The 27,065-nt window shown below is 39.1% G+C and overlaps 1 protein-coding gene across 1 annotated transcript; it reads left to right on the forward strand.

Moving 5' to 3' along the window:
• Nucleotides 1–111: 111 nt before the first annotated feature.
• On the forward strand, nucleotides 112–25,933 carry LOC140950940 (inhibitor of Bruton tyrosine kinase-like). Its single transcript, XM_073400157.1, has 36 exons — nucleotides 112–525; nucleotides 1,750–1,840; nucleotides 3,273–3,443; nucleotides 3,909–4,039; nucleotides 4,178–4,288; nucleotides 6,601–6,686; nucleotides 8,418–8,502; nucleotides 9,280–9,397; nucleotides 9,851–9,891; nucleotides 9,995–10,125; nucleotides 10,652–10,772; nucleotides 11,660–11,729; nucleotides 11,946–11,987; nucleotides 12,466–12,817; nucleotides 13,175–13,280; nucleotides 13,969–14,504; nucleotides 15,742–15,804; nucleotides 16,062–16,144; nucleotides 16,506–16,543; nucleotides 16,643–16,742; nucleotides 17,656–17,705; nucleotides 18,243–18,294; nucleotides 18,716–18,833; nucleotides 19,124–19,184; nucleotides 19,468–19,669; nucleotides 20,008–20,147; nucleotides 20,496–20,651; nucleotides 20,830–20,870; nucleotides 21,035–21,122; nucleotides 21,832–21,881; nucleotides 22,054–22,239; nucleotides 23,240–23,398; nucleotides 23,759–23,866; nucleotides 24,622–24,723; nucleotides 25,026–25,056; nucleotides 25,691–25,933. Exons 1-36 carry the CDS (start codon nucleotides 208–210, stop codon nucleotides 25,835–25,837), a joined length of 4,485 nt encoding a protein of 1,494 aa, XP_073256258.1. The 5' UTR covers nucleotides 112–207; the 3' UTR covers nucleotides 25,838–25,933.
• The last annotated feature ends 1,132 nt before the right edge of the window (nucleotides 25,934–27,065 follow it).

A 27,065-nucleotide genomic window follows, 5' to 3' on the forward strand; every position in this document is an offset into this window, starting at 1 on the left:
AATCACACGAAGTGTTTTAGTTGAACGAGCCCGCAAACAAAGTGGTTACATAAACATACGTGTAGATTTCAAAATGGCGTCAGTTTGATCGCCTGAACTGTCTTGCTTGTAACTGTTGCTTGGCATTTCCCCGCGATCTTGGGGTTTTACGTAAAAGCGACCATGTTTTCCCTGTAGTTACGATGTCTCACCATCACACCATCTATCATGGACTGCTCACCCAAATGTCGCCTGGCTAAACACGCCGATTTTAACTTTTCTGCCCTCATAAACATCACACCACACGATGAAGCTAAAGTTCGTGCGATCTTACCCCGATTTTGCTCCAATTTTGCTCGAGTTAAAGATCAGTGTGGTCGTAATGTTCTGCACTTGGTGGCTTCATGTGGCAAACGCGACATTTTGGAGTGGCTTGTGAAAGAAGAAGGAGCTGATTTGGATTCTAAAGATCTGGAATCGGGTTGGACTCCATTGCATCGCAGTTTGTTCTACGGTTATCTTGAGTGTGCGGTAAAACTAACTCAGGTGGGTCTGGAAATTGCAATTAAGCATCATTATTTGCACTTATAAAATGTGCATAAGTGAGGGCTCGCATTCACCAATAAACAACAACAAAAAAAAAAAAACAAATTCACAGGAAAAAATAACGGATTCCCATTTTTGGATATTTTAGGGTATTTAAAGAATACCCATAAAAATCCCAAGTTTGGCAAAGTGAGACAAGTCCCAACCAGGGAATTCCCAACCAAGTTCCCTGATTGGGACTTGTCTCACTCTTCCAAATTTGGGATTTTTGTGGGTATTCTTTAAATACCCTTAAATATCCAAAAATGGGAATCTGTTATTTTTTCCTGTGAAATGAACGAACGGAAGCACGTCTGGTCTGCTGATGAGGTTCGTACTACTGTGCCGGCTCAATTAGTTTGTGCCGTTACAGAAATCGATTTGGTATTGAAAATGTGATCACAGTCCAAGGTTGTTTTCATTACACCGAAGTAACTTTGATGATTAGTCGCATTCAATTTTGTATTTAAAAACACTTATCTCATAGCACACTTTATAAAATGACTAAGATAGTAGTCGCGCGCCTCTGATTGGCAGAGAGGAGTGTTTGCATGAGAGTATGTAAACATGGTTGTCACGTCAAGTTGTTTGGCTTTTCTCGCGCTAATCACGCAAGCACGAATTTGAAAAAGTTTTCGAGTTCAAAACTCGACAAGTTTACTTTATTTACCCATTCCTTCATCATCTGAAACATGGAAAATCGTTACAAAGAAAGTGAGTCAATTTTTCTTCGCTTAAGCTGACAATTTAAGCGAGAAAAATCTGTATTTCGCAAAGCATCTTTTGCAAAACAATAACTGATTATGCGTGCAAGACTTCGTGGACAAGATATTGCGACTGGTAAGAATTTCTCTTTTAATCAGTGCCATACAAAGAGTTTTGCGTTTTTTTTTCTTGGGAAAGTTATTTTATAAAAGCAATAGAAAACTTTTTTCCTGTGTTTGCATAGCCTGATATAAACACTCGAGGCGTTGGGAGAATTCTCGACAGTTATGCAAACCCTCGACTTGGTCTCGGGTTTGCGTAACTGTCTCAAATTCTCCCAACCACACTCGTGTTTATATCAGGCTATGCAAACACAGAAAACGTTTTCTATTGGTTAAATAACACCTTTCACCCCCTCACAGTAGAATAGAATGCATGAGTTGTATGGAAATTTTACGCAGTTTTTTAATTTCTGTGAAGCTTGGCTCAGATCCTAGTTGCCTTGACAAGGAAGGTCTCTGTCCATTGGATCTGGTTCAGTTGGACTCACCATTCCAAATTCAATCAGGAGGTGAGTGTACATTAACAGCGTGAAGGTAAATTTAATTAATAGTGTTATTATCGCAGGTCTTTATAAGAAAAGCTTGAATTGCAGCTTGTCCTTTGGGTAAATTGAGCTCTCACATCATTTTTTTTTTCTTGCCCAGGGCAACTACTTATACTTGTCTTAGTTAATGATTTAGTTGGAGGGTGACTAGCTTACTGGGACCCTTGCCCATTACTAGTCCTGGACTACCAGACATGACAGGACTTTGGTCAAGCCCTGTATTATACCAATAAACCCATTCACAGAGATTAGCATGGGAGAGGTGCCTGAGAGGCCGACGGAGCCACCGACTAAAGCCGAGTGCATTGCATAACCTTGACAGCCTTGAGTGGCATCCACCCAGGCGCCGTCACTCTGCTAACCAGTAGAACCTAACATACATATACTTACCCTTCCCTCCCTATGGTAAGTATACATGGTAGGGAGCAGAAAAACACTTGCCAGAACAATAGCCACAATCAGCAATCAAATACAAATGTAGTGGCCTGACCTCAAGATAAAAAAATACCCGCGAGCGACCCAGTGTTCTCCTTATCACGCAGTAACCGTTAAAATGTACCACCTAAAACAACACTTCTTACCGCCTGCAACCGCTTGAAGGTTTACTAAAATTATATAATTAATTTTAAAAAATGCGCAAGTTTTGATCCAATCCAATCAAGGAAATGAATGAAAAATTATATGGAAAAGTACTAAAGTATACACAGCTTTTCTTGACTTTCTTACAATGGGTCACGCCTTTTGGAAAGAGAGCATTGAAGACAGAGTAAGATTATTGGAATCAAATGTTTTAAATTGTTGTCTGGAGGTAACAATGGTCGATTTGCGTAAAATAGGTCTAAAAATTAGGGAATGACGTTTCAAAAGAACTCAGCTCCTCCTAGGGTGGGGCTATGTGATGTCTCTCACTCCACTACCCACAAAATTTAGGGAGAACACTGGCAACCCACATATCACTGATGAGAGACAGCTGGCCAGCACTGTGGCGAGTTTCACTTACAATGTAGTCTTGTAAAGAAGGCAATAAATGTTACTGTGTCGGTTACAGTCAGACCTTCTTTATACAGTCACTAAGAGAGAAAACCAATTTAAAAGTGTTTCTGTACATTACAGAGGTGTCTGCAGTATATAAAGGGATTATTGTTGTGAATTTTGGTGTCTTATTTGGCGGAAAAGGAACTGTCCAAAGTATGGAAAGTTATATATTTGCAGCAGTTTACCTGTAGGTTATTAATTATAATAAAATACATGTGTTGCATCCCTGGGACCATTAATTTCCTTACAATGTAAACTCTCTTCTAAGTATTTAAAACACATGCAACTATTATTGTTCTATCAGTGTCACTTTGATTGACTTTCTAATTCCATTTTTTATTTCTTACAATGTAATTTATAGTGCATGCTAAAGTTGTTTCATCATACAAAACTTCTTTGGAAGATGAACTCAAGTTAGAGGTTGGTGATGTCATAAGGGATGTTCATATGACGGGGGACAAATACTGGACTGGTGTTATGAGAGGCAAGAGAGGACATTTTCCAAAAGATTGTGTAAAGCTTCTATTAAAAGGTATTTGTGTCTTATTCCAGTATAACTATGCAAGTCACATGTTTGCTTCAAACCAACTGTACTTGTTTTGTTTTTTTTTTTTTTTTTGTGCATGCATGAGTAAGCTACAATCTTGGACAAAAATGTTGAGAAAATTGCGTACTGAGGCGGGGGGGCATTTTTTCTAAACTTCGTAGCCGACTGATTCTTACCTCTCCCCTTCCCCCTGGAAGCAGTGTAGTTTGGTCTTCAAAAGAAAGCCGGATCCCTAAGCATTTGGAGGAAGCAACTTTGAACTAGGGGAGGGGGTTTTCTTTATGCAAAGCCGTTGATTTGGAAATAGTTTTGTTGCGTTAGGTAGTGCGCATTAATGAAAACATTTTTTCAAGTAGTTTTGTCCAGGATTGTAGAATAAATAAATTATTATTTCCTTCATTTTCTTGTTCACTCATACCAATAAGTGCTTAACAATATCCATTCCAACAGACCATCAACTGGAGCTGTTCACTTGGGGATCAAACACTAACTTCACTTTGGGTCACAAAGATGAAAGCACAAGATACACACCTGAAATCCTTGAATGCCTAACTGAAGATGTAAAACTTTGCATCAAGGAGGTACAATTTTATTGCCAGTATAAACAGAAAATTTCAGGACATTCATGTTTGGATTTATTTGTATTTATGTTTATGCTAAAATTAGTTGCTATCTTTTTGTTTGCTTATTGGATGTTTTGCTTGTTGTAATTTTGTCAGGTTGTAATGTGCAAGTTTCATTCTGTATTCTTGAGTGTCAATGGGAGAGTTTTCACCTGTGGTCATGGCAGAGGAGGACGACTGGGACATGGCAATGAAAAGACTCTTCTGGTAATTTTAAACTGGATTGTACACACGATTACGAGTCAACTCTGTAACTTTTATAACTGCTACATGTGTTGATATCTGCAAAACCTTATTGTGTGGTTCCAGAAAATATCCATACCCCCCCGACGGATGGTTCTTCCGATTAGACCCCCCCACCCTCTCGGAATTTCCGTTCCAGAGGGGTCATGTATAACCCCCCCACCCCCCAGGAATTTCCTATTTTCGTTTTTATGGTCTTAATTTGCCATATTTAGAGATAATCGACCGTGTACCGCTTAAAATTAACTGTTAAGACACATTTTTTTAATAATCTTTGACCTATTTGTAATACAATATGTATTTCTTACGTAGGTAGAGCACGCTTGATAGACTAGGAGAGGTCTCTCTTTTTTAATTAGTCCTTCCAGCGAAACGCGCGAGGCAGAACAGAGATTAATAAGTTTATGTCATCTCAAGAAAACATTTAAAACATAACTTTAAACTTGAATTATTCATTGAAATAAAACTATGTGAACATTTTCAAATTTCAAAACGAATCTACCTACAGACAAAGTTAGACAAAGTTGATGTCTGGTACTGTAATTAAGTTTCACTATGTACACATCTTGTCTAAGACAGTTTCATCTCAAATGCAACATTTACAGCATAACTTCAAAGTTAACTATTGATTTAACATTTAACTATGTGAAGAAATTCGAATTTCAAAACGGATCTACTAGAAAACTAACTTACAACAAAGTTTATCGTTTGTTCGGCCTCGGGTCCTAAAGTCACCACAAAGTCGATCTCTCGGTGTTTGTAATTAAGTTTAACTTTGAATGAATTACACTTGCAGTTAAACAAATCTCAGGAATTACAAAAAAACCTATTTGGGTTATAAAAGAACAAAATATGCAGACATTCATTTTGCATCCCATATTTGCATCGATTCATGTTCAGAAATGAACATCAGTGAAACATGATCTATTTCGTTGCCTAGCACGTGATCGAAAGTCTTCTCCACAAAGAAGGAACAGATCGTTATTACTTTCGGGCAAAAGTTGATTTGGCGAAAGGTCTGTTGGACAAACAGCTTGCCTTCAACGGTACTCTATTAGAAGTCAATAATAAAATACAGCAAAGGTCTCATTTGGGTCGTCACGCAACGCTTTGTCGCGACGAGCTCACTGAATGTCAACAAAAATTTGCATAAAGTTGTTTACACAAAGCTCGAGAAATATATCGCCGAGTTAGACGACGTTTGTTCTCGATTAGCGTAAGTTTGTGTCAGACTATCTGCAGTCGAGTCCACAATCTAGATACATGTTCGACATAAAGAAATTATTATTAATCGATGCGCTAGAATTTATTCCCGGAGAAGTAACCTGTTGAGAATTGCGATCGATTTGCCCGAAGGACGATATTTATTTAAAGACTTCGTCAAAGTCAAACGTTGGAAGGACCGACCGTTAGCTGTTTAGAATCAACCGTTAGATCGTAAGAGCAATCCGTTAGAGCGTTAGAACAAATCGTTAGAGCGGAGATGATAGCGAACTCCTAGCAAAGAAGACGATTGACGTTTGAGAAAACATCTTGAAGTTTTTTTTTCTCGAAAGGGCATCTACTTCTAATTTTTGTTGTGCTACAAATCAAAATAATCCACATATACTTAAGTATGTCTCGTATGATCGATCGCGTCTTTTACAACCCTGTGGAAAATTATTCTCGTGGGCACCCCCTGTACACCTCGGAAAATTCTACCCTTTAGCCCCCCCACCCCCTAGGAATTTCCATTAACCATCCGTGGGGGGGGTATGGATATTTTCTGGAACCACACATTTTTTACCAACCTGGAACATTAGCCAGTGAGTTTACATTGATACCAGGGGTCAAAGAATAATCAGTTTGCAAGATAAGGCCTTGCTGAATTTTTTTTTTTTTCAATCATCTACCAGACACTGTAATTATGTACTGTACCTTTATAATTTTCTAGAGAGAAAACATAATAATTTTGTCAACACTTACTTCAATAGAATATTAAAGTTTCTACCTGTGGCATAACTTAAAGCTAGCCATGCCAAAGCAGGTGCAGCCTCTCCACTATACTGTGTTCCTACTAATGGGTCCTGGTACCAACGAACTTCACTTTATTGAACTCACAGATTGAGCTGTAATTAAGCTGAATAATTATATTATACTTAGCAAATGTTACTTTTTAAACAGTTTTATGTTTGCACATTAATGCATTCAAAACACCAGGATTTACACTGTGCAGAAGACCCACACAACATGGCAGAAAAATGTAAATTTATTTGTTGACCTTGCTCTTATTACAGGAGCCACAGGAGGTTACAGCCTTAAAAGATGTTAAGTGTTTGTCACTTGCTGCTGGGCAGGACCATACAGTGGTGGTTACAGATGAGTAAGTGATGGTAAATAAAGATGTGTGTAATGAGAAGGAAGGAGGTACATTTACTGTTTAGCTAGAGTGTCACATGCACTGCACAAACAAATAAAGACTGACATTAGTCAAACCAGACTTATGTTTTATCCTGCCAACATCACGCAACAGTTATGTGTTTGGGTGTTTTAAAATGTCTTGTGTTCAGAACAGTTGAATGGCTGTTTTTGTGGCTGCCATAATGTTGACAGTGGTTACCTCTGACCGATATAAGCTTGGGCACATTTTACATGTATACACACTCCCTATATTCTTGACATGAACATTCCTTAACATCGCTTTTCCCAGTGCTTTGCAAACTATGCAAAGTTTCCTTAAGAAAGGTGTCAAAGAAGCAGCTAAAGATAAGGGGTAGATTTAGTTTGGCTTTTGGAGGTAAAAGAAGAACTGTAATAACATGGCGGCTTCCATTTTAAATCGACAGAATGGGGACTCGTGTTTATGTTATTGTTGTGGAAGAAAAGAAAGTTTTGAAATGAAGAACAAATAGAGGAAACAAGCAACTGGTTATATTTACCTTAGTTCATAGTAGAAATTCCAGAACAAATAATTCCTTTTCTCTTCGAAAAGCAATCATCTTCAAGCAAAACCTGAAAATATGAGATTATGCCATCACTGGACTAGGTTTGTTTTTGCATGAGCATAAAATGTCCAAAACACAGTCTTTCTTTGTCATGTCATTAAAGAAAAGGAAAAAATTCCTGGCGACCACTTTATGCCATCTGGTGAGCAAAAATTTTTATTAAGTTGCCAGATGATGCCTGTATCAGAAATTTAATTTTGGACCCTGTGCCCCTTGTGTACCTAGTGGAGGACGGAGACATGAAGACCTCCCTACTTACCTCCCTCCTGCCCTCTAGGTAGATTTGACACTCTTTCACTAGCCCTGGATGTCAAAACATTGGATAGCAACCGTCCAAGTTGCGACTATCTTGGTCGCCATGGCGCCTCAAATTTTGGAGCTGGCGAATTGATTTGTAAAAAAGTCTCCCTAAACCAAAAGGGTTGGTTGCCAAATGGTGCCCAAGCAAAAACTTTAACTTGGAGGGTTGGATAGTGCTATCTACCAGGCCAATCGCTATCCAGCCGATAAATAGTAGGGAAATCAATAAGTGTTATCCACTGGATAGAGATTTATGTGGCCCGGGTTGTTCAAACGTTGTATAGCGCTATCCACCAGATAAATTACTATCCAGTGGATAAGTATTAGGAAAACTAATTGCGCTATCCTCTTTTTGAATTCTCGGGGCCTGGCAGATAGCACTATCCACCTCTTAACAACTTGGGCCAGGTTATTTCGGTACATTTGAGACCAAGATGGTGGCTTGTGCAGAAGGTGCTAGATCTCAGTAACCTTAAAAAAAAAGTTTGAAGCTGTGAACTCTCTGAATGTTGAATAAGCAAAGTCAGATAGTACACTAATAGCTGGTGGCAATTTGTTTCTCTATTTCTATCTATTAACCAGAACAACTGCAATAATGAATTAGCTGTCCACACTTCAGCTTTGCAATTCGGTGTAAAGGGCGGAAGTGGAGGAGCTTGCTTTCAGCTGACCAACTTAGTGACACGTAGCTCCAAAAAGTGAGCAACACGACAGCGCAAGACACTCAAAAAATGCCGAACCTTTTCTCTCCAGTTGGTTAAATAGTTATAACACAATTGTTTTGATTTATATATTATTTTTATCTTTAGTGGCTCAGTGTACACATTTGGTCTCAATGATTCTCATCAACTTGGACATGTACCTCCTCCAAAGCAGTGTCTTTGTCCCAGGATGGTAACTAATCACATTATTTATCATTTTGGGTGGTAATTCTCCTTTTTTCTGTCTCATAAGAGAATTTGTACTAAGGTTTTTCTTTGTGTGGTGTAAGAAAGGAAAAAAATTGATTGCAGTAGAAATAAACTTTATTATGAAAGGGGAATAGACCACGACGTGAGTTAAAGGCCCTATTCATGCTAGAGATGGATTATCCTTCTGAGACGGGTTATCCGTGGGATAATTCGCGTCAGACAGATAATACGTCTTAATATGAAAATAGAACGGTCTGAATTTTGGATAGACAACTCAATTTGTCCATCTGTTTTTTCGTCAATTTTGATGATGGATTGTCCGTCTCAGGTGGATAACCCGTCTCTAGTGTGAAAACGGCCTATCTGACAATAGAGACTTTAAGATCCAATGACGCAGACAGCAACGAGATCGTCAAAAAACAATGGGCTTTATAAGCAAAACAACAATTTTGCTCATGCATCATGCCTTTTTGTACATTTCTGTACTTGTTTTTACACGACTACGACGTGAAAATGCCTGATTTCGCTTTTTATGGAGTTAGTAAACAAGAAACGACGAAATTTTATTTCTCTTTCTCAACTTGGATATGTTCCCTACGGATTCAACTCCAGTTTGGTTCGCCTACATTTGACAAAGTAAGTGGGTAGGAATAATCGCGATAAAGACTGAAAGAACATAAATTCCCTTTTTACGCGACGTTTTCATTGTCGTCGCGTCGTTGGATCTTAAAACCCTTAATGATTTATTATTCACCTGCAGTTGCAAATAAAGATGTGGAAGGGCAAAGAGTTCATTGGAGCTGCAGCAGGTCGTTATCATTCAGTGTTTTTCACTCAAAATGAGGTGTACAGCTGTGGTTTAAATGCTGGGCATCTTGGTAAGGTTTGTCCACTATTACCTTGCGTTACCTGTACCGTATGTTCAGCTGTAGCTTTAGGGTACGGTTGATCGATCATATTCTTGAATAATAATAGACAGTTCTAAAGTTTTGGACCATCAAGATTTTTTTGTTTTACCATGAAATGGAGGATACCCTTGAAACACCACTGTATAATTTATTTCTTAATATGGAGACCTCCTAGTCACTGGTTTTGGCAAAGAGGGGTTAGTTTGTAATTAAATGGCTGAGATCAGAAGAAAAATAATGTTACATTATGGTGCCAGTTTTTCCCATTTTCTTGTTCTTTTTTTTGCTCTTTTTCCTTTTTTTATATTAACTAGGAACACCCTATGCCTTAATTGACTTGGCGGAATCCATGGCTCCTTACTCTTCAAGACATTTCTCAGGTTATGGTGTTTTAAAATGAATCTATGGTTGTTTCTGTCACAGGTCATCCAAAAGGAGAAACGTACCAAATGATACCACGTCAGGTAATTAAACATTTCTTTTCACAGGCTATAAAGAGTAAATCTAATAGTTAACTGAATTCATTTTTTTTTATTCCCATGTGCACTTTGTCTACCTAAATTACAGGTTAGCAGTCTAGCAGACAAGACTGTTATTATTAGTAAAGTGACCTGCAGTGATGCAGCCACAGTCTGCGCCACAAGCAAAGGAGACATCTATTTACTGAACCAGTATATTTGCCGGAGGATCATATCAAGGTATGGTAATCATAACTGACCTTCAGCAACAGGGTGGCAGAAAAAAGAGGATGGCAAAACGTTTGTGTTCGGCAAATTTCACAGGGCTATTACTTTTGTGCCTTTTTTGTTGTTGTTGTTTGCAGTCGTCACTTAACATTGTTGTGTTCTAGACTTTTGCTAAAAAGTCTGTTTAAAGGAAGTTAAAGTTTAGTGGAAATTCTTTTCAAATATTCAACAATTTTGTTACGCTTTCACACGAGGTTTTGTCGTCTTCTTTCTTCTGCCATTCTGATGCGTAACTTCAGGATTATTTGCTCTCTCTCCATATACCCGTAAAAAAGCTTCACATGTATGTTCCTGTCATTGCTTTTGGACTTCCCCGTTTGGCCAGTACAGCTGTAAATTGGTTTTGAAAAAAACTGTCATTGTAAAAATTTCATGATGTGGTAAAAATACCATTTTTTGTGCTATATTGCATGTAATTTATAGATCTCTTTAATACTAGTTCTAACTGACAAAATTCAACTCAACTTTCTATAAATAGGTTTACTGATTTGACTACTTTAGCGGTCACTGGTGGAAAGTTGGACGTGGTTTCCCCACAGAAGGCCAGGCAAGAGTTTGCTGATGAGATTACTGTAACTGTGCTCAACTCTAGGGGAACGGTAAGTCATTCTTTTAACACATGAGGTTTATTGATTTCATGCGTGTGTTTATGTCATGACTCTTCTTTTTTTTTTTTCACCTATACTGTCCATTAGAGTGACGTTGTTGTTTCCTCAGTCCTCTGTTGTCGGTTCTTTCTTGTCTGCGCTACCACAATGCATATCATACACAGTACAATTATGTCCTTGATCTTCTGATCTTGTCGTGGCTCTTCCTATCATTGCAAAACAAATATGTCTACTTCCGCTCTTCCTGTCATTGAAGAGCATGTTGCCAGTTTCTCGCGTGGGACCAGGATCCTTGGCGTTGATGCAAGTCAAGACTGTCAAGCGATTACTAAGTAGAGACGGGGAAAGCTAATTTTAGCTGACTTCCTCCAAACGGAGAGTCGGTTCACAAGTTATACCTTTCTTTTTACTATTACGTGGAGCTTCGTCTTTTTTTGCATTCCTGTAATGCACGATCTCTTATCACCCTCATTGTTGCTGTTTTAATCTTTTAACACTCGAAGTTACTATTTGACTCTTTATGTTGGCACTTCATGCCATCGCTGGCACAAGGTGCAGTTTTCCGTTATTGCTGTTATTGGGCCTTTCTACATGTATATACAGACATTGTGTAGATTAAGAATCTATTAATGCTGGCTCATCCGACATTGAGGACCCACCATGTTTTTCTGCTCATTTACACTTTTTTTTTTCAGAACGCACCAGCCAATTTCTGATGCTTTTAAGTGACTCTTCTTTTTAGCAATCTTTGATCCTTTGATATCGTTTTCATTCTTCAGTATTGCAACTTGCTGATGTTAAGAAAATTTATGGCGCTATCAGTGTCCTTATAAATCTGCTTATTAATTTACAGCAGTAAAATAAATTTGTCTCCTCAGTTGTCCCAGTGGAAACCGATGTTTGGCTCACTGAGAGAATGCTGTTGGTATCACAACAGACCAATAACAGGTTTTTTAACTTTAGTATGCTGTTAATGCTCTGCTTATATTCCTTTCCTTTTTAACGTGATTTCTAATTGCAAAAAAATTCTTAAACATCATGTTAGCAGATAGATTTTTAATACACGTCTGCACTCGTAAGGATTGTTGGTTCGGTAGTTGGTGTACGTGTTTGAAGCTCCTTTAATGGACTGGTATATTAACTCAGTTTGGTTATTTTCCTTAGTACGAGATTTTGCTGTTGGAAGGCAACTTCTTATTGTGTCTAGTAAGTTGAAAGAGATTTTCTATAGGCTTGTTTATTATTTTCTCTTGTGTTGAGTCTCCAATAGATTTACTACTTAAGTGATTACAGGTGGCAGCAACCGTCAAATCTAAATGCCCTCCCCTTACCATCCGGATATTATTTTTTCCGTGAAAAATAACGAGAACAGCTTTCTGTACATACTTTGCTGTCTACTATGGCGTTGCGGTCACGTCACTTCCTTGACAATGTGGTTACGTGATGGTCAGTTAGGCCTAATCCAAACATCAAACGTAAAAAAACGGTTTAAAGGCTTGTTTATAGTGGAAAGTGCACTTAGCTTATGTAGCTAGTTTACAGGCACTCCACTCAAATGCTTAGAGACAAATAATTCAAATAAAACATAACATAACGTAGGGAATGGTCAGGGATTTGTTTCTGTTCCAGCGAATGGCATCCCGGAATCGCTTATGTTGCCCTTTATCTATCCTCTTCTTCTCAGGCGATGGTGAAGCTTTCGTTTGCCAGCCTGGTGAAAAGAGTTTCAGTCCAACGAAAGTTGCTTCCCGGCGAAAACCATCTGTCTCCTCAACTTCGTCAGATACTGCACTGGCACAATCACCTCCCAATACCACCCCACTCAGTAACTTTTCAGACGACAAAGATACATGTATAACGCTTACAAAGTCATTTTCTGACAGCACTCTCCTACGTTTACTTGTCAAAGAGAATTGCAAGAAAGAAGCTTTGTGGTATTGTCTTGAAAGGATTCCGTTCATTCATCGTGGACTACGCGTCTTTACAGACAGCAAATCTAAAGGTTTTGCTGTGCTTCAGATTTCTGCCAGGGAGGGGTATGTTTTCAGTTCATTGTTAGTTTTATAACTAGCGATTCTTCACAATGTATGATTCACTTCCACTTCTGTTACTTGGTGTTCTTGGAGGGAAACTTGTATGTGGCACATGCTTAGCGATCGCACAAGATTCAAGGTACCTCATGCTTAGCTTGACGTTCTAGTCTGCTAAAGAAATTCTATTGTATTAACACTCAGATCTTCCTCTTTGACATACAGTGAGCAATTTACAGAGTGTGGCGAAACGAAAATAGAGTATTAAGAGACGGTTATTGTAGAGCGCCATGTATATTAATGGCTCAAAATTGATGCATGATCCATTCGCATTTGCTGAAATGAAATGCGTTTTATTTATAGTCTGAAAAACGTACCCGAAGTGAGCAAAACGCGAGTGTGGAAAAACTTGATGCAGCTGTTAGAAGAAGCAACTAGTGAAGATGACATCCATGATGTTGAGTTTTTAGTAAGTTTGTCACACACGCATCTACTTTCACATAACGTCATTTTATGATTGAATCAAGTTGTACTTTTTAACTTTTGTTTAGGATAAACTTTTGAGAACCATTATTATGGGCTAGTTTTGGCAGATTTAGAAAAGACAACGCGACGGCAGTGACGACAGTACGCGCAAATAAAACAAATGAGCTTGACCAATGGTAGGGCGGCAAATTGGGCACCGGAAGTCGAGTTCAGCATTTTCCCCGCGCTTTTCCGTTCTCAACTGACGTTCCCGTTCTGTTGCTAAATCGCTCTAATATACGGTGTCCGGTAGGTGAAAAGAAATAATTGGAGTCTTTCTTAAAGGACACGATACCCTGTTGAACGGACTTGTAGAGTTAAACCTTGTATTGTTGTTGACGTGTTTTATATCTCTTCGTACAAGTGGACCTATTTTGTATTGCATTGGGTCAGCAGTCTCGTTTCCAGGCCAATTTGCGTCATGTGATTAAGCGGGGGAGCCTTGGAACCCACCGCGATAGCCAATCCTCTACGCGACCAGATTGACGGGAGACGTCACATCCTAGCTAGCCACAGGGCGACTGGGAACGAGGCTGGCGTTTGGTTGAGTTACTTCCGTAATACTTGGCAAGAAAAACAGAGAAAAAATAAAGGTAAAATACACAATAACAACCACAGCATTACTCCTTTAGGTTAAAGGACAGCCAATCGCAGCACATGGATTTGTTGTGGCTTCACGAAGTCCTAAATGTCACCAAGTGATATGCAAAAACAAAGATACCATCCTACAAACATCAGTTAAATCGATACAAACTATATCATTACCTGAGAATAGAGATTACGGCTTTGCACTCAGCTGGTTGAAACGGCTTTATGGTGGTGAGGACATCAGCGATAAAGAGCTGTTCTCTAAAGACTTTTTTCCTTTGAGAGCCAAAAACGGCTTCCAGAGCATTGGACAAAGCAAACAGGAGAAGAAAATTTCAAATGAAATAGATAAAACGAACAAAGAAAAGAATGTTCAACCACAAAATGATAACGAAAACATTATAGCTGGTCGCATGCTGTCCGACCTTATGTACTTGGCGGAACGAGACTTGGATAATTTTGGGGCGCCAACTTTTGATTACGGAGACTCTTCGTTTGATGATTTTGAGGAAGGACTGGCTTCATACGCAGGGGATGCGGAAGAAATGAAGACAAAATTACTGTCAAATACGTCAGATAGGTACATTGACTTAGTTAATGTAGTTACACATTATGAAGAATTATGTTAATTTGCTTTTATGCATGAAAAATGCCTGTCGTTTTCGGCTAGGTTTCACTTTCCTTATCTCTTGCGTCATTGGAGGAGAAATCAAAGCACAGGCAAATATTGTAATTGTATTATTTTCTAGATAGAACACGATTATTTCCTTTTTTTGTCTAAAATGTATTCTAGTAAGTATACAAAACATATCTCCGTTTTACTTTTATTTGGCACGCGTTGTTTGTACGGCGTAAAATTTAAGATAATGGTTCACTGAGTAGCCTCGACTGCCGGACGGCCTCTTAAGTTTATCTACTGACGATTGCAACATACATGTATACTGCGCTCTGATAGGCTAAAATTTTACCGTGCATCTTTTTCTAACCAGTCGGAGAGAAAAAGAAAACTAGTCGTCACCAACAGAGAGGAAAAGTGTGAAATCACGTTAACAGGCTAGTAAATTCCTGGTCCTCACAGAGACGTCCGTTTGCATTGTGGAACGATGGAAGAACGCTATGGGCTACCGTTTTGTTCCTGACAGCAATAATGCACGTGCATGTCATTTTTTTTTGTCGTTTTTATCTGCCATATTTGCAGGAACGCGGTTTGTTGAGATAAAAAATAAATTGGTAACATGGCAATGTCACCGAAGAATTGTCTTCTCTATCTGGTGATAGCTCCCAACTTCAACGATGATGGCATGGGTTCGAGTCTCGGGTTCGACGCACTTTGTTTGTTGAGTTTTTAGTTGTTTCTTTTTCTCTGGATATCCCTGCAGTTTTCATCTCTCCTCAAAAACCAACATGTCCAAATTGCAATTCCATGTAGAAAGTATCACCAATTTATAAGACAGGTCCTCTTTGAGGGCCAGTGGTTCATCAGTTCTTGAAATTGACATGTGTCACCCGCTCTGAACAACGTGTAAGGTAGTCAGACAGACAGTCTGTAAAAGTGTTATTTTGTTGTCGAGATAATTATATTAGTGCGAGGCAGATTTTAGTCACCCGTTATATGATTATCTTTAGTACTAACTTTGCCGGACATCATATCCGACCGCGGTTAAGATTTAGTCGGACGTGCGCTAATTTTCTTCAGACATTGAACGATGACCGACTGTTATTTGCAGCTGATTTGGCCAAAGCAGCGAATGTCCCAGTTTTAGCGAAAAAAGGACACTCTTAACTACTAGTGATTGGATTGTTGTCACTCTTGTTAGGGAAGACAAAGAGGCTGAACCATTCGACTGTCTGAAATCAGTTACATTCTCTCGATCAAACTGGTAAGAAATTCAGAGTTTTTTGTATAAAAAAGATTATATGCTTGGTGTTTCGTAGCCTGTTCCAGGCGTTCAGATTGTGGGGAAGGCGCAAAGAGATGAGTACTCCGTTAACTCCGAGCACTTCGCGCCGTACTTGGTGTCTGAACGCCTGGGAAAGGCTAGGTCTTTCTTTCACATCTTTGTTTTAAATATTTTGGAACCCGGATTTTTTTAAGACCGTCAGTTGGTTCTCATACAATTTCGATGTTTTCCATTAGTCCCGAGCTTTATGATGTGGTGATAGTCTGTGAAGACGGAACTGAATTGCAATGTCACAAATGCATTCTTGTTGCTCAGCTTGGTACGTATCTACTTTGGACTTCATTTTAAACCAAACGTTTACTTAAAACCGAAAAGCGGGCATTGCATTGCCAAACGGAGAAGTTGTCGTCAAAACATATATCTAAACACAGACAATTTCCGCTTCCAAAAAAAAGAATTGAAAAGGTGAATTTTTTACTCTTTTTTAGCGGTTTTCTAACTTACTGCCTCCCATTGCTTTAACACACTTTATGCCAGCTGGAACTGATAAAAGCATAATCCTGGTTAATTTGTATTTCTGTTTATTAAAACACAACGAAATCAATTTACTTTGCTAATTGTTTTAGTAAGAGGTATATCATTGCAATTCATTTATTAAATTTCTCATGTGCCATTTGCAGATTATTTCCGAAGCATGCTTGCAAGTGGCTGGTTAGAGGTAATCGGACAACTGCTTTCCCTTCTTCATCAGTCTTTTTTTTCTTTACCCGCAAGGACATATCAATTTACCGATCTTTATGGTTTAACCCACTATTAGACTAGCCAGCATTCCACATCCTTAAAGTTGCCATTCCCAGGTGATGTCATGGAAATTGTGTTGGATTTCCTCTACTCTGGACAACCAGGAAAAGTTAAAGGCGAGTACTTTACCCGTGTCCGTTACATGCAATTTCTGCTTCTTATGTTTCTCGGAAGTGTGCGTATGACAAAGTATCCTTCGCCTGCAGCTTTCCTTTGGTTTTGGTATCTAAAAGATGCGTTTACAGTCAACTCCCTCTAAGACGGACACCTTTGGGACCGGCACTAGCTGTCCGTCTTAGAGAGATGTCCGTCTTATAGAAAGTCAAATAGAGGGAGGAAAGAAAGGGAGGGACCAACTCTAGGTGTCCGTTTTACAGAGGTGTCCGTTAAGAGAGAGTCGACTGTATAATGACAACAGCATTTATTAATATTTCCTTCAGCACATTATATTACCTGAACTGAGTGCTGACCTGCAAAATGGCATAAGTGGTTCAGACCTAACGGAAAAATGAAAGATATTTACAGACAGTTGTCAAGAAAAAAAAACAGAGATAACTGTCCAATTAGTTTTTTACATCTCGGCACGTTTTCCGTGGAAATTTTGTATGAAAATTCTCGTTGTAGCCGTCCTTCATCAGGCTTGCGTGAGAGTGATCCAAGAGACCCGGCCTAACCAACCCCTGACCTTTATGGTTCAAAGGTTTTAAGATTAATTCAACCAGGAAGCACACAATATATGTACAAGCAGCGAATACATAAGTGAATAGCTGAATTTCACCGAGGGCCCTTCCTGAATTGACTTCGTCGGAAATTGCTTCTGACCTAACCTCGCTTCCAGGGTCTCTCTTTAAAGGCAATATACCTTAGAAACCAGGCTTTTCCTGAGCGTAACATGAGCCTTGCTGAGCGCGGTTAGAGCGATGATTAGCATATTTCAATTCAGTTCAGTTCAGTTTATTCACACTTACATCTAATTTTTACACTGCATATATTTCTATTGTCTCATTGCTGTCGTATTTTCCTTTACAGAATGTACAGATTTGGAGTTGTTGGGAAACATTCTCATTGTGGCAGATCAGGTGTTAAGTGAATCAGGAATTTATTTGATCGTTTAGAGCGGTTTTCATTTGAGCGTCGAAAAGTAATTGGTTTTGCACTTTCTACACGATGCGATTGGCTTAAAAGATTCGCGCCACCTTTTCATCCAATCAGAAGTAAAACCAAAGCCAATTGTGACGCGCTCGCATGCATTTTCCCGCGCTTTGCGTCAGCCACATGTAATTACTTCGAGTTTTGATTGGTTCAATGTATTGTCTGTGTCCTATGTGATTGGCCAGAGTAATTACTTTGGTTTTGGTTTTACGACACTCAAACGAAAACCACTCTAAAATGTTATTACCATAAGAGAAGATTATCTCAGCTGTAAAATTAAATTATGAAATAAATACGAGTGTAACTATGAACACGACTGTCTTGTAAGTGGACGCCTTTCCTTACGGTCGCCTTGACAAACCCCCTTTTATACAACAGCCGTTTAGTCCCACAACCAGCCAGCTGACACTTCTGCTTGCCGAGGTTGTTTGCTTAAATTAAATCCAAATTATTGTTTTTTGCAGCTACTGATTTGCCAACTGAAGGAGCTTTGCGAGGCGGTCATGGCAAATCTGGGTGTGTCCCTTGTTTATGGCTTTTTTGTGTATTTACTCTTTGTTTGTTTGCCTTTTTGTTACTTTTAATTAAGTATTTATGAATATCTGTGTATTTGTCTATTTCTTTTTATTATTTATGCGTTCGCGTATTTGTACATTTATCTGTGAAATCTAACCTCACTATTGTGAATTAAGGAAATCTTTCTCTTCTCCTTCCACAAATTTCTTAGTTTTCGTGATGTGTATTCAAGAATTTAGACGTAGGTTTTCATATTTCAAGTGCCGATCTTCCGAATTATATCTCTTTATTAATCTTTACGAATCTCACTTAAGTCTCGCTTCAAGAAAATTATTTCTCATGCCGAACAAGAAATTAATATTGCACTTAAATTATTATCATTCGTTTAAAAAGTCTGTCTTTTTGTGTTTTTTTTTTTCAGTGACATTAAGGAATGTTGCTGAGGTGTTAGAGTTCGCCATGCTGTACAACGCTAGCCAGTTGAGAGACGTTTGTACGGAGCTACTTACGAATAATTTAGCGACTGTTATAGAATCCAGGTTTGTAATGTTTAAAGTTGTTTGCCGTTTTATTTTTAAAAATTTCGCGTAGAAAGTAAATTCAACAACACTTTCAGGTTTTCACTGGAAACTCTCCAGGAGAAAGTAACCGATTAAAAATAACTAAGTTCTGTTTTCCCATTTCCAAGTGGGAATGTCCCAGCTGCTAACGGTTCCACAGGTTTTGGCTAAACGGTTTAGCGGCTACCCTGCCAACAGCTATATTAAAGCGAATAAATAAGATATCTCAACGTGAAAAAAAAAGTGATAATTTTCTTGTTAACTCTCAGGACGTTGGATGCACTGAGCGATGAAGCTTTGGCAGAGGTTTCGAGAGCTTACCGGCGTTTGGTATGTTCCCTTCTACATTGTGCTTCCTGATTCTCATTCGGTTTTTTAGTCCGGGTTTTATAATGGGTGTGGAACTTTTCTTCACCCTGTTCTTCCCGGGTTTTTCTTCCTATTTGATAACCAAGTTCACAATCTTACAAAGAAAGCACAATTCTACGTTTTAGCTAGCACATTCTGGAAACTCCTTCGTCGAAATTCTCTCTGTTACTTTATTGTATTCTACCTTATACTTTACATTCTTGACTTTTATTTCTTTTTTAATGAAATTCCCTTTTTATGTCAGGTTGCTGGCATGGCTTGGCGTGTGATAACCCCAGCAGATATGCCCGACTTCATTCTCAAAGAAGTCTCTGAATCAACCCCAGGAAAGCGAAGAAAGAGCGCGGGACGGAAGAAATCATCCAAGAGTGAGAGCGAACAGGATGCTAACACCCGAAACAATGTGCAAGAGGAAATTGTTAAGACTGGTACGCCTGTGATAACTAGTAAGCTTGCATTAAAGGTTGAAGTTTTAATATTAGTGAAAAGTGCACTTAGCTTACACCGCTTGTTAACACAGGCACTCCACTCAAATGATTAGAGAACAAATATAGCATAACAGGATAAAAAAAACCCAACTGGCAGGATGATCCTTTTGCCCATTTACAAGCGTGGCTGAGGATTTGAACTATTACGATCGCGAACAAATCCAGCAAGTGACCAAGGCGGGATTAGAACCCGAGACACAAGCTCCGACATTTTCAGTTTTTTTTTTCGTTGTTGTTATGGTTTTTTGTTGGTTGTTAGTTTAGTTTTAACAACCATGATTAATGCACTTGCATAGGTCTTGAAATGAGCGTCAAGGACGGTGATGAAGTGTTTGATCAGCCAGAGATAACCGAGGATAAACCCTCACTTAATAACCAAAGTGACGAAGCTACTGCAGATCCAGAATACCCACAACCGGATGAGAAACCAGTACAGGTATATAACTGGCCAGTTTAGTGTAGAAACTATCATGCAGGCATTTGATTGCTAATTCCAGTAGCCCGCCTCGCTCTTTTTCAGCACCTTTTCCTTTTGTTTTGTTTTGTTTTTTTGTTTGTTTGTTTTTTAAAGATTTTTTGTTTAAAAAAAAAGAAAGAAAAACTACCTTGTCGGTTTTGGTCGCGACAGAACCCCCCCCCCCCCCCCCCCCCCCTCCCTCCCAGCTGCGCATTTTTTCTAGAGTGTTGTGTGTCTTATTCATTGGCAACGTTTTTTGGCCTTTTTTTCTGCTGAGTTTTAAGATTTCTTTCATGTCGGGGCTGAAATACGTTTCACCATTTTTAGTCCAATACAGTTAATGGTCTGTGGTATCGCAAAGATGCACCCAAAGTTATTACCCCAAAGAAGAAAAATCGCGAGAAAAAACAGTCTCCTCGCCGGTCTGCAGAAGAATTAGAGGCTAAACAAGAAGCAAAGAAGGAGGTCAGTGTTGACATCAAGGTGAGAATATGCGTTTTAGTGAAAGGGATGGACACTGACTACCTCACATACGAGACGGACACGCAATCGAACTAATTTCATTCGCCAACAGACTTAGTACGATTTTGTTGTGACTTTGATTACAACTTTCTTGAGGTATTTGTTCACACGCCAATAAAAGGATTGATTTTCTTTGAAGGTACCGTCGCTTGAGAAGCCAGTGTGGAGTAGTAATACGAGGTATTTTTCTATTCATTTCTTTTTCGAAACCTTTCTTTCTAGCTTCCATGCACTCATATAGATGCTTATAATTACGGCTGTCTAATTAGTTATTATTTATTAACTTTTTTAAATATTGACTCTTAAACGTTCTGAACATTTCTTACCTTTCTCCTTATATCTAGCGCAGCAAGTCCTCCCGCTACTAGTCTCAAAGACATCATCGAGCAGGAGCAGAACCAGGCTACCCTCCGTCTCGATTCCCCGGATGAGGTACATTTTACATCCGCCCTTGTGAGATTCTACGACAACTGTACTTGTTATACACATGAGTGTTCGATTGGCACAATGATAATAGGTCCTAGCATACAGCGTTTGTTAATTAGGTATTCCGTAACGCAAAAGCGAGAGTACGCTTACCCTTTGTCTCACCAACGCCCCAACCATTTTCCAAAGTCTGATAAATCTAAGATAAACCTGTGGTATGCTATTCTCTTTATTTTTTCTGCAACTTCGGTGGTTAGTATACTGTATTGTCTGTTTTATGAATAATGTGATCGTCGTTTTTGAGAGAAGAGAACTTTGGGTCGTTTGTATTAACTCTGTTATTACAGTCGAACCTCGCCTTATGTACACCTCTATAATACGGACACAGTTCTCTGTCCCAAAGACAACAAAATTCATACAACTTTCACCTTTATAATTCGGACACCTCTGTAATGCGGGCACCTTTGACATCCGTATTAAGGAGGTTTGACTGTACTGTCTTCCTGTATTGAAGTAGCTTACAGGCGAACCTCTCAAAACGGACACCTCTCTATTTTGCATTCAACAGCTCTCTTTGCCCCAAAGACACCAAAATTCATACAATTCCTACCTCTATAATGCGGAAGCCGCTGTAGTGAGGACACCTGGTCAGACCCCTTGATATCTATATTAAGGAGGTCTGACTACATATATTTTTATTTTATTGATTTTACAGAAAAAGTCCATGACGAAGAGGACCTCCAACAAGAGCCCGCCGAGTCAGTGGTAAGGATTGCGACTTGATTTGACAACGTATTACCGCTTGGCTTTGCTCATTTCTCTACGATTAAAATCCTTTGTAAATTTTCAGGTCAATGTGAGTATTACAATCGGAAATGTTAACCGCAGATCGCATTTCTTATTCTCTATTTATAGAGTACGAATGTCTTGTTTTCAGTTTAGGCACCAGTCCGCCTAGTGCTGCTCTTTGGTGGAATTCAGGAGTCCGGCAATCACAGAAAGAACGAAAGAGATCAAAGTCCAGTACATCAGACGAATCAAGCAGCAACCTGAAAGGAACAGAAGGGAATGCAAGGGATGTGACCCCTGACGAAAGAAAAGATAAAGAAGCAGTTCCTGCATGGTATGTTCCCTTCCTTTCATTTATTTATTTATTCATTTACTGTACGTCTTTTTGTACTGTTATCCACTGTAATTCGGCGAAGATTAAAAGGATGTTAACAAAGTTTACAAATTTACTTTTCCTTGTGGTGCGTTGGTTTAAGTATACCCTTTGTTTGAAAGACGAGACGCATCCGACAGTTTTCAGACTTCATAAACACAAAGTACGAGTTTTTTTTTGGATTTTAAAAAAGTCTATCTCTACATGTGTTATGTTTATCTTCCCCAGCAAGTTGAAACTAATTCTCAGCCGCGTCTTATTAAATTTAAAAACAATCGCTAAGATCCGATTTCTTTTGTATTTTTCTCATAGACTATTAATTACCGTAAAATTCCGAAAATAAGCCCCGGGGCTTATTTTTTTGAAAGGCCCTTTTTGAGGGGCTTATATACGGAGGGAAGTTTGCGTTTCAAAATCGGCTAGGCTTATACTTGGAGGGAAATTTGCGTCTCAAAATCGATTAGGCTAGCTTATAGTTGAAAGGAAATTTATGTCAGTAATTTGCACAAAGGTTTTACGGAAACTCCCCTTGATGACGTAGAACTTTCTAAAAAGCAGCCATGCAAGTACTTTGACTATATGGACCGAGGAAATCCAAACCAGGAGTGTAGAGTGAACTACGCAAACAGCATTAAACTGTGACACTTTCTGACTGCAATCATTTGGCACACGTAATATGTGTTTGGCAAATACAAAAATTCTATGTTACTGTACCGTTTTTGCTCTGTTTTATTATTTCGTTTTTTGAGGGCAATTTCCAAATACAAGCCCCCGGGGACTTATATTCGGAGGGGCGATTTAACGAAGGGTTTTTTGCGTTCCGAGTCTGGGATTCTTATATTTGGAGGTCTTATACATGGAGGGGCTTATTTTTGGAATTTTACGGTATTTAATTTGTTGTTTTTTGTTTGTTTGTTTGTTTGTTTTATTTTTAGTTTGTTTACTTTTCTTTCTTTTTAAGGGGTGGAGTAGGTAAAAGTGTGGCTCCTGTACGATCGCTAAGGGATCTCATGCAGGAAGAAGAACAACAGCTATCTGGAAAGAAAGCAGAAACCAAAGAGACACCCTCTGCTACCACATCCAAAGCCAACAAGTCTGGTACTCCAAGGAAAAAGCTTAAGTACGACACTCCACCCCATTACCCTTTTATAAAGTTAGACATTTCACACGTTTTAAATGTGTCGCGAAGAACCCAATTTGTTACTGAACATCGCTGTCTTATCACGAGGTTAACTTCGCCAAAATTTCATTTAGCTGGGCTACAAGTTGGTAGTATTTTATTTGCATGCATTTGTTTTGTCATTTTAAAATTTCACTTTAAAAGAATCACGGATATTTTGAGAATCTTCTTCTCGGGCATATTACAGTACAAGAATATGTGCCAGGTGAAACCCTTGTTTTAACAGCTCACGAGGCGTGCGTGACTTCTCGTGTAGCTTTGTTTAACCCGTCATAATTTCTCGTTGTTGTCTTTCTGTAGTTGGCGCTCTCAGCCTGTGTTTTGTGCATCAAGCTCAGATCTTGATTCGAAAGATGTTGATACCAATTGCGATGGCCTGTCTGGATTCTCTTCGTCGCCTCCAAAAAGGTAAACCATTGTAAAAATGTTTTGTGCTCCATCTTTTAAGATGCTTACATCCTGGCTGTTTTAAACGCGATTTAGAAAAAGTTTTACTTTGTACTTGGGGTGTTTCGATTAGCCAAACGTTCGTAGAAAAGCGTGCATTGAATTCGTTTCAGGACGTTTTCACAAACGTGCATTGCAGGTTCAATAGAAATGCGGGACGCGCGAGTTCTTCTCATTCACGCGCGCCATCTGCTACCCCACGCAGATAATGGTTTTGCAACAATGTTAAGAGGCGTTTACGTTGTTTTTAGAGAAAAAAAAACCATGACCAATGGCTCAGTTCAGTTGACCTATTAAAGAAATTTCTGTGCGGCCGAACGCCATATTCGTTTTCCCTTTTATATGTTCATGCCCACTGGTTGAAAGAATTCCTGCGATTGTCTAAAATTACGGCAGAATTGATTAAAAAGGAGACAGGTCCGCAAAATGCAGTGAAATGAAATCGGGGCAGTTGAGCGTTCGAAATCACAGGGTTCTGACTTCGTGTAACGGAGCATTAAAAGCGCCCTCCCTCCCTCCTATTACGATGATATGCTGATATGCTTGCTTATTTATCATCATTATCGTCGTTATTAATATTTCTTCTTGTTATTAATGATTGATAATTAATTCTTATTCTTATTATTATTACTGTTATTATTATTTGTTTATTTTGTTGTTGTTGTTGTTGTTGTTTTTTGGAGTTCAGCGATTGTACATGTATCTATTATTTTCAGTGCGTGGCAGTCAACTCCTCTGGCGTGTTCACCGCCTTCCTCGTCGATCGCCTTCTCTACTATTTTAGAATCCCAAGAACAAGAAAATACAAACCTAAACAGGTATGTACCCCTTTTTACTGTCATAACCTACACTCAGCAAAATCATATGAGCCTATGTGAGTGCTGGATGGTGTCCCAGTTATTGCTTTGATGCCGTTATTGACCTATCTGTTCGTATAATATAATTGCAACCCTTACAGTTAGCAAAGCCCATAGGTAGCTTCAAGCCAAGAAAACTTTGGCGTGTTAGACGTCAAAAACATAAACCATGTTATACATTTAGGTTGTTTTATCTAGCGTCTATTCTATTATTTTTTTAGAACTTTTCCTCTGTGTCTTTTCTTGCCTTTTTCTTTCTCTAGAGTTAGCAAAAAGCCATTCCATCTGACCCAGGTATGTCAAATCATGTGGATCATTGTACGTTTCTAGGAGACTGCCCAGTTACCCCTCCCCTAAGCCAACATTTTGCCCTAAGTGAAAAGTAGATGTTAATGTTGGCTTAGGGGAGGGGTAGGTGGGCAGTTTCTTAGAAACGTTCAATGATTCCATCACATTCAGGTTACGTGAAAGCCGGAAGATTTTCTTGGATGAAATTTACCTTAAGCCAATGGAAACCGCTGATCTACAACCCCAAAATCCTTGGGGCACCCGTCCTTCTTAACGTGGACAGCCTAGGGCTTCTTTTTTCCCGCCACAGTGTTATTTAAAGGCGTGCTTTCGTAAAGCACGGGTGGTTTTTAGTGCGTGGAAAAGGAGACGGAAAAAATCAAGGAAGTATTCTAACGATAGAAAAACTTGTATTTAGCGGAAATTCACACAACCCTTTCCAGCTAGACTTGCTACAAGTCGACCTCTCATTAGGACTTTTAGAAAGTCTACTTTCAAGTCTGCGATTGCTGTTGCCTGCTTGGGACAGGGTGTTCGTGTTGTGGGGTTCGCTCAATTTAATCTTGCGTTAATGTGTTTTTTTAGGGTTATTCCCTAAATTGCGACCTAAGACTTCATGACTATTTTTTTTTCCTGCCAGCTTGAAGAAAGAGCTATGGAGGAGTTATTGCAATACTACGGGGGATTAGACAACGCTTGCGAGTTTGTCACAGTTCAGCGAGTACCAACAACTGCAGCCAGGCCTGTATGGAAAAAGGAGAGGTTACCATCAGTCACCAGTGGTTAAATCTTCGCGAGTGGAATAGGACGTAACTGATTAGCAGAAAACTAAAACTATACGATATCACTCTACGGGTGTTAAGTTATCATTGGGAAGTTAAAGCAACCACTTACGATAGCAACTGGAACGTAAAAAGAACAATAGATTTATTAAACAAAAACATTATCTCTGCGCTTGCTTGGTATCAATTTCTTACACAGGAATCAAACAAACTTGTAGTGTTCAACTGTTTAAGAAGAATCTACCAAAGCGGAATCAGTCTTCACTGTTAGCAGTTGCCCCTTTTTTTGTCAGATTGTTCGTATTGTTGTGTTAAGAGTTAAGACGTGCAAAACAATACAAACAAACAACAACAAGCACATCCTGCGAGCAAGTTCTTGATTCAGCGGTAAGAAGCAGGTCGAGAGCTTACTCGTAGGATGAAAATATTCCGTTCCCTCTCTAAACCCGGTCTTAACCTTCCCACAATTTTAGTATGCGTTTTGTTTTGAAGACGTTCTCAGATGAAACAGATCAGAAAAGCCATCAATACTCTATTGTAGCAATTGAGATATCATTCTCGTCCCCAGAGCCGCTTGGCCCTCTTAACCGTCGGAGACTGAGCACGAGGGCCGAAGGGCTCTGGGGACACAGAATTTGATTGGCTAGTTTCGAAACAATAACCACAACGAATTATCAACGTTTTAACATTCAAATTGTCAAGCTTTATTATCTGATCTCTCATGAGTGCGTTTAATGGTGAAACAACCAAAATGAAAGAACCATTCGTATAAAGCCAAGAGTCAAACACAAATGGTAACATCTGAAAAATCAAAGATTTTCCAAAACCTGTAGGCAAAACAACTAAAACGTCTTTCTTTCTCACAACAACGTTTTTTACCGCGTTTTCCTGCTCTTTTCGAAGTGTTTATGTCCCCAGATTTAGACAACGTAAAGCTGTTAACAAGGATTCCTTGAATTTAATGTCTGCTAAGGCCGCCATTATGATTTGTCGAGCTTGCGCAGAACGACCGGAACTCCTAAATTCTAGGACTTCCGGATTCTGTGTCCCCAGAGCCCTTCGGCCCTCGTGCTCAGTCTCCGACGGTTAAGAGGGCCAAGCGGCTCTGGGGACGAGAATGTTGAGATATTTTTTCTGATCACTAAAAGATTCTACTTTGACGCAAATTTGAAGGTTGTAATTTTTTCGTTAAAAAGCGTCACAATATAAAAAAAGTTAACGGTATATTGAAAT

The sequence above is a fragment of the Porites lutea genome, chromosome 1, assembly GCF_958299795.1.
Source record: "Porites lutea chromosome 1, jaPorLute2.1, whole genome shotgun sequence".
NCBI lineage: Eukaryota > Metazoa > Cnidaria > Anthozoa > Scleractinia > Poritidae > Porites > Porites lutea.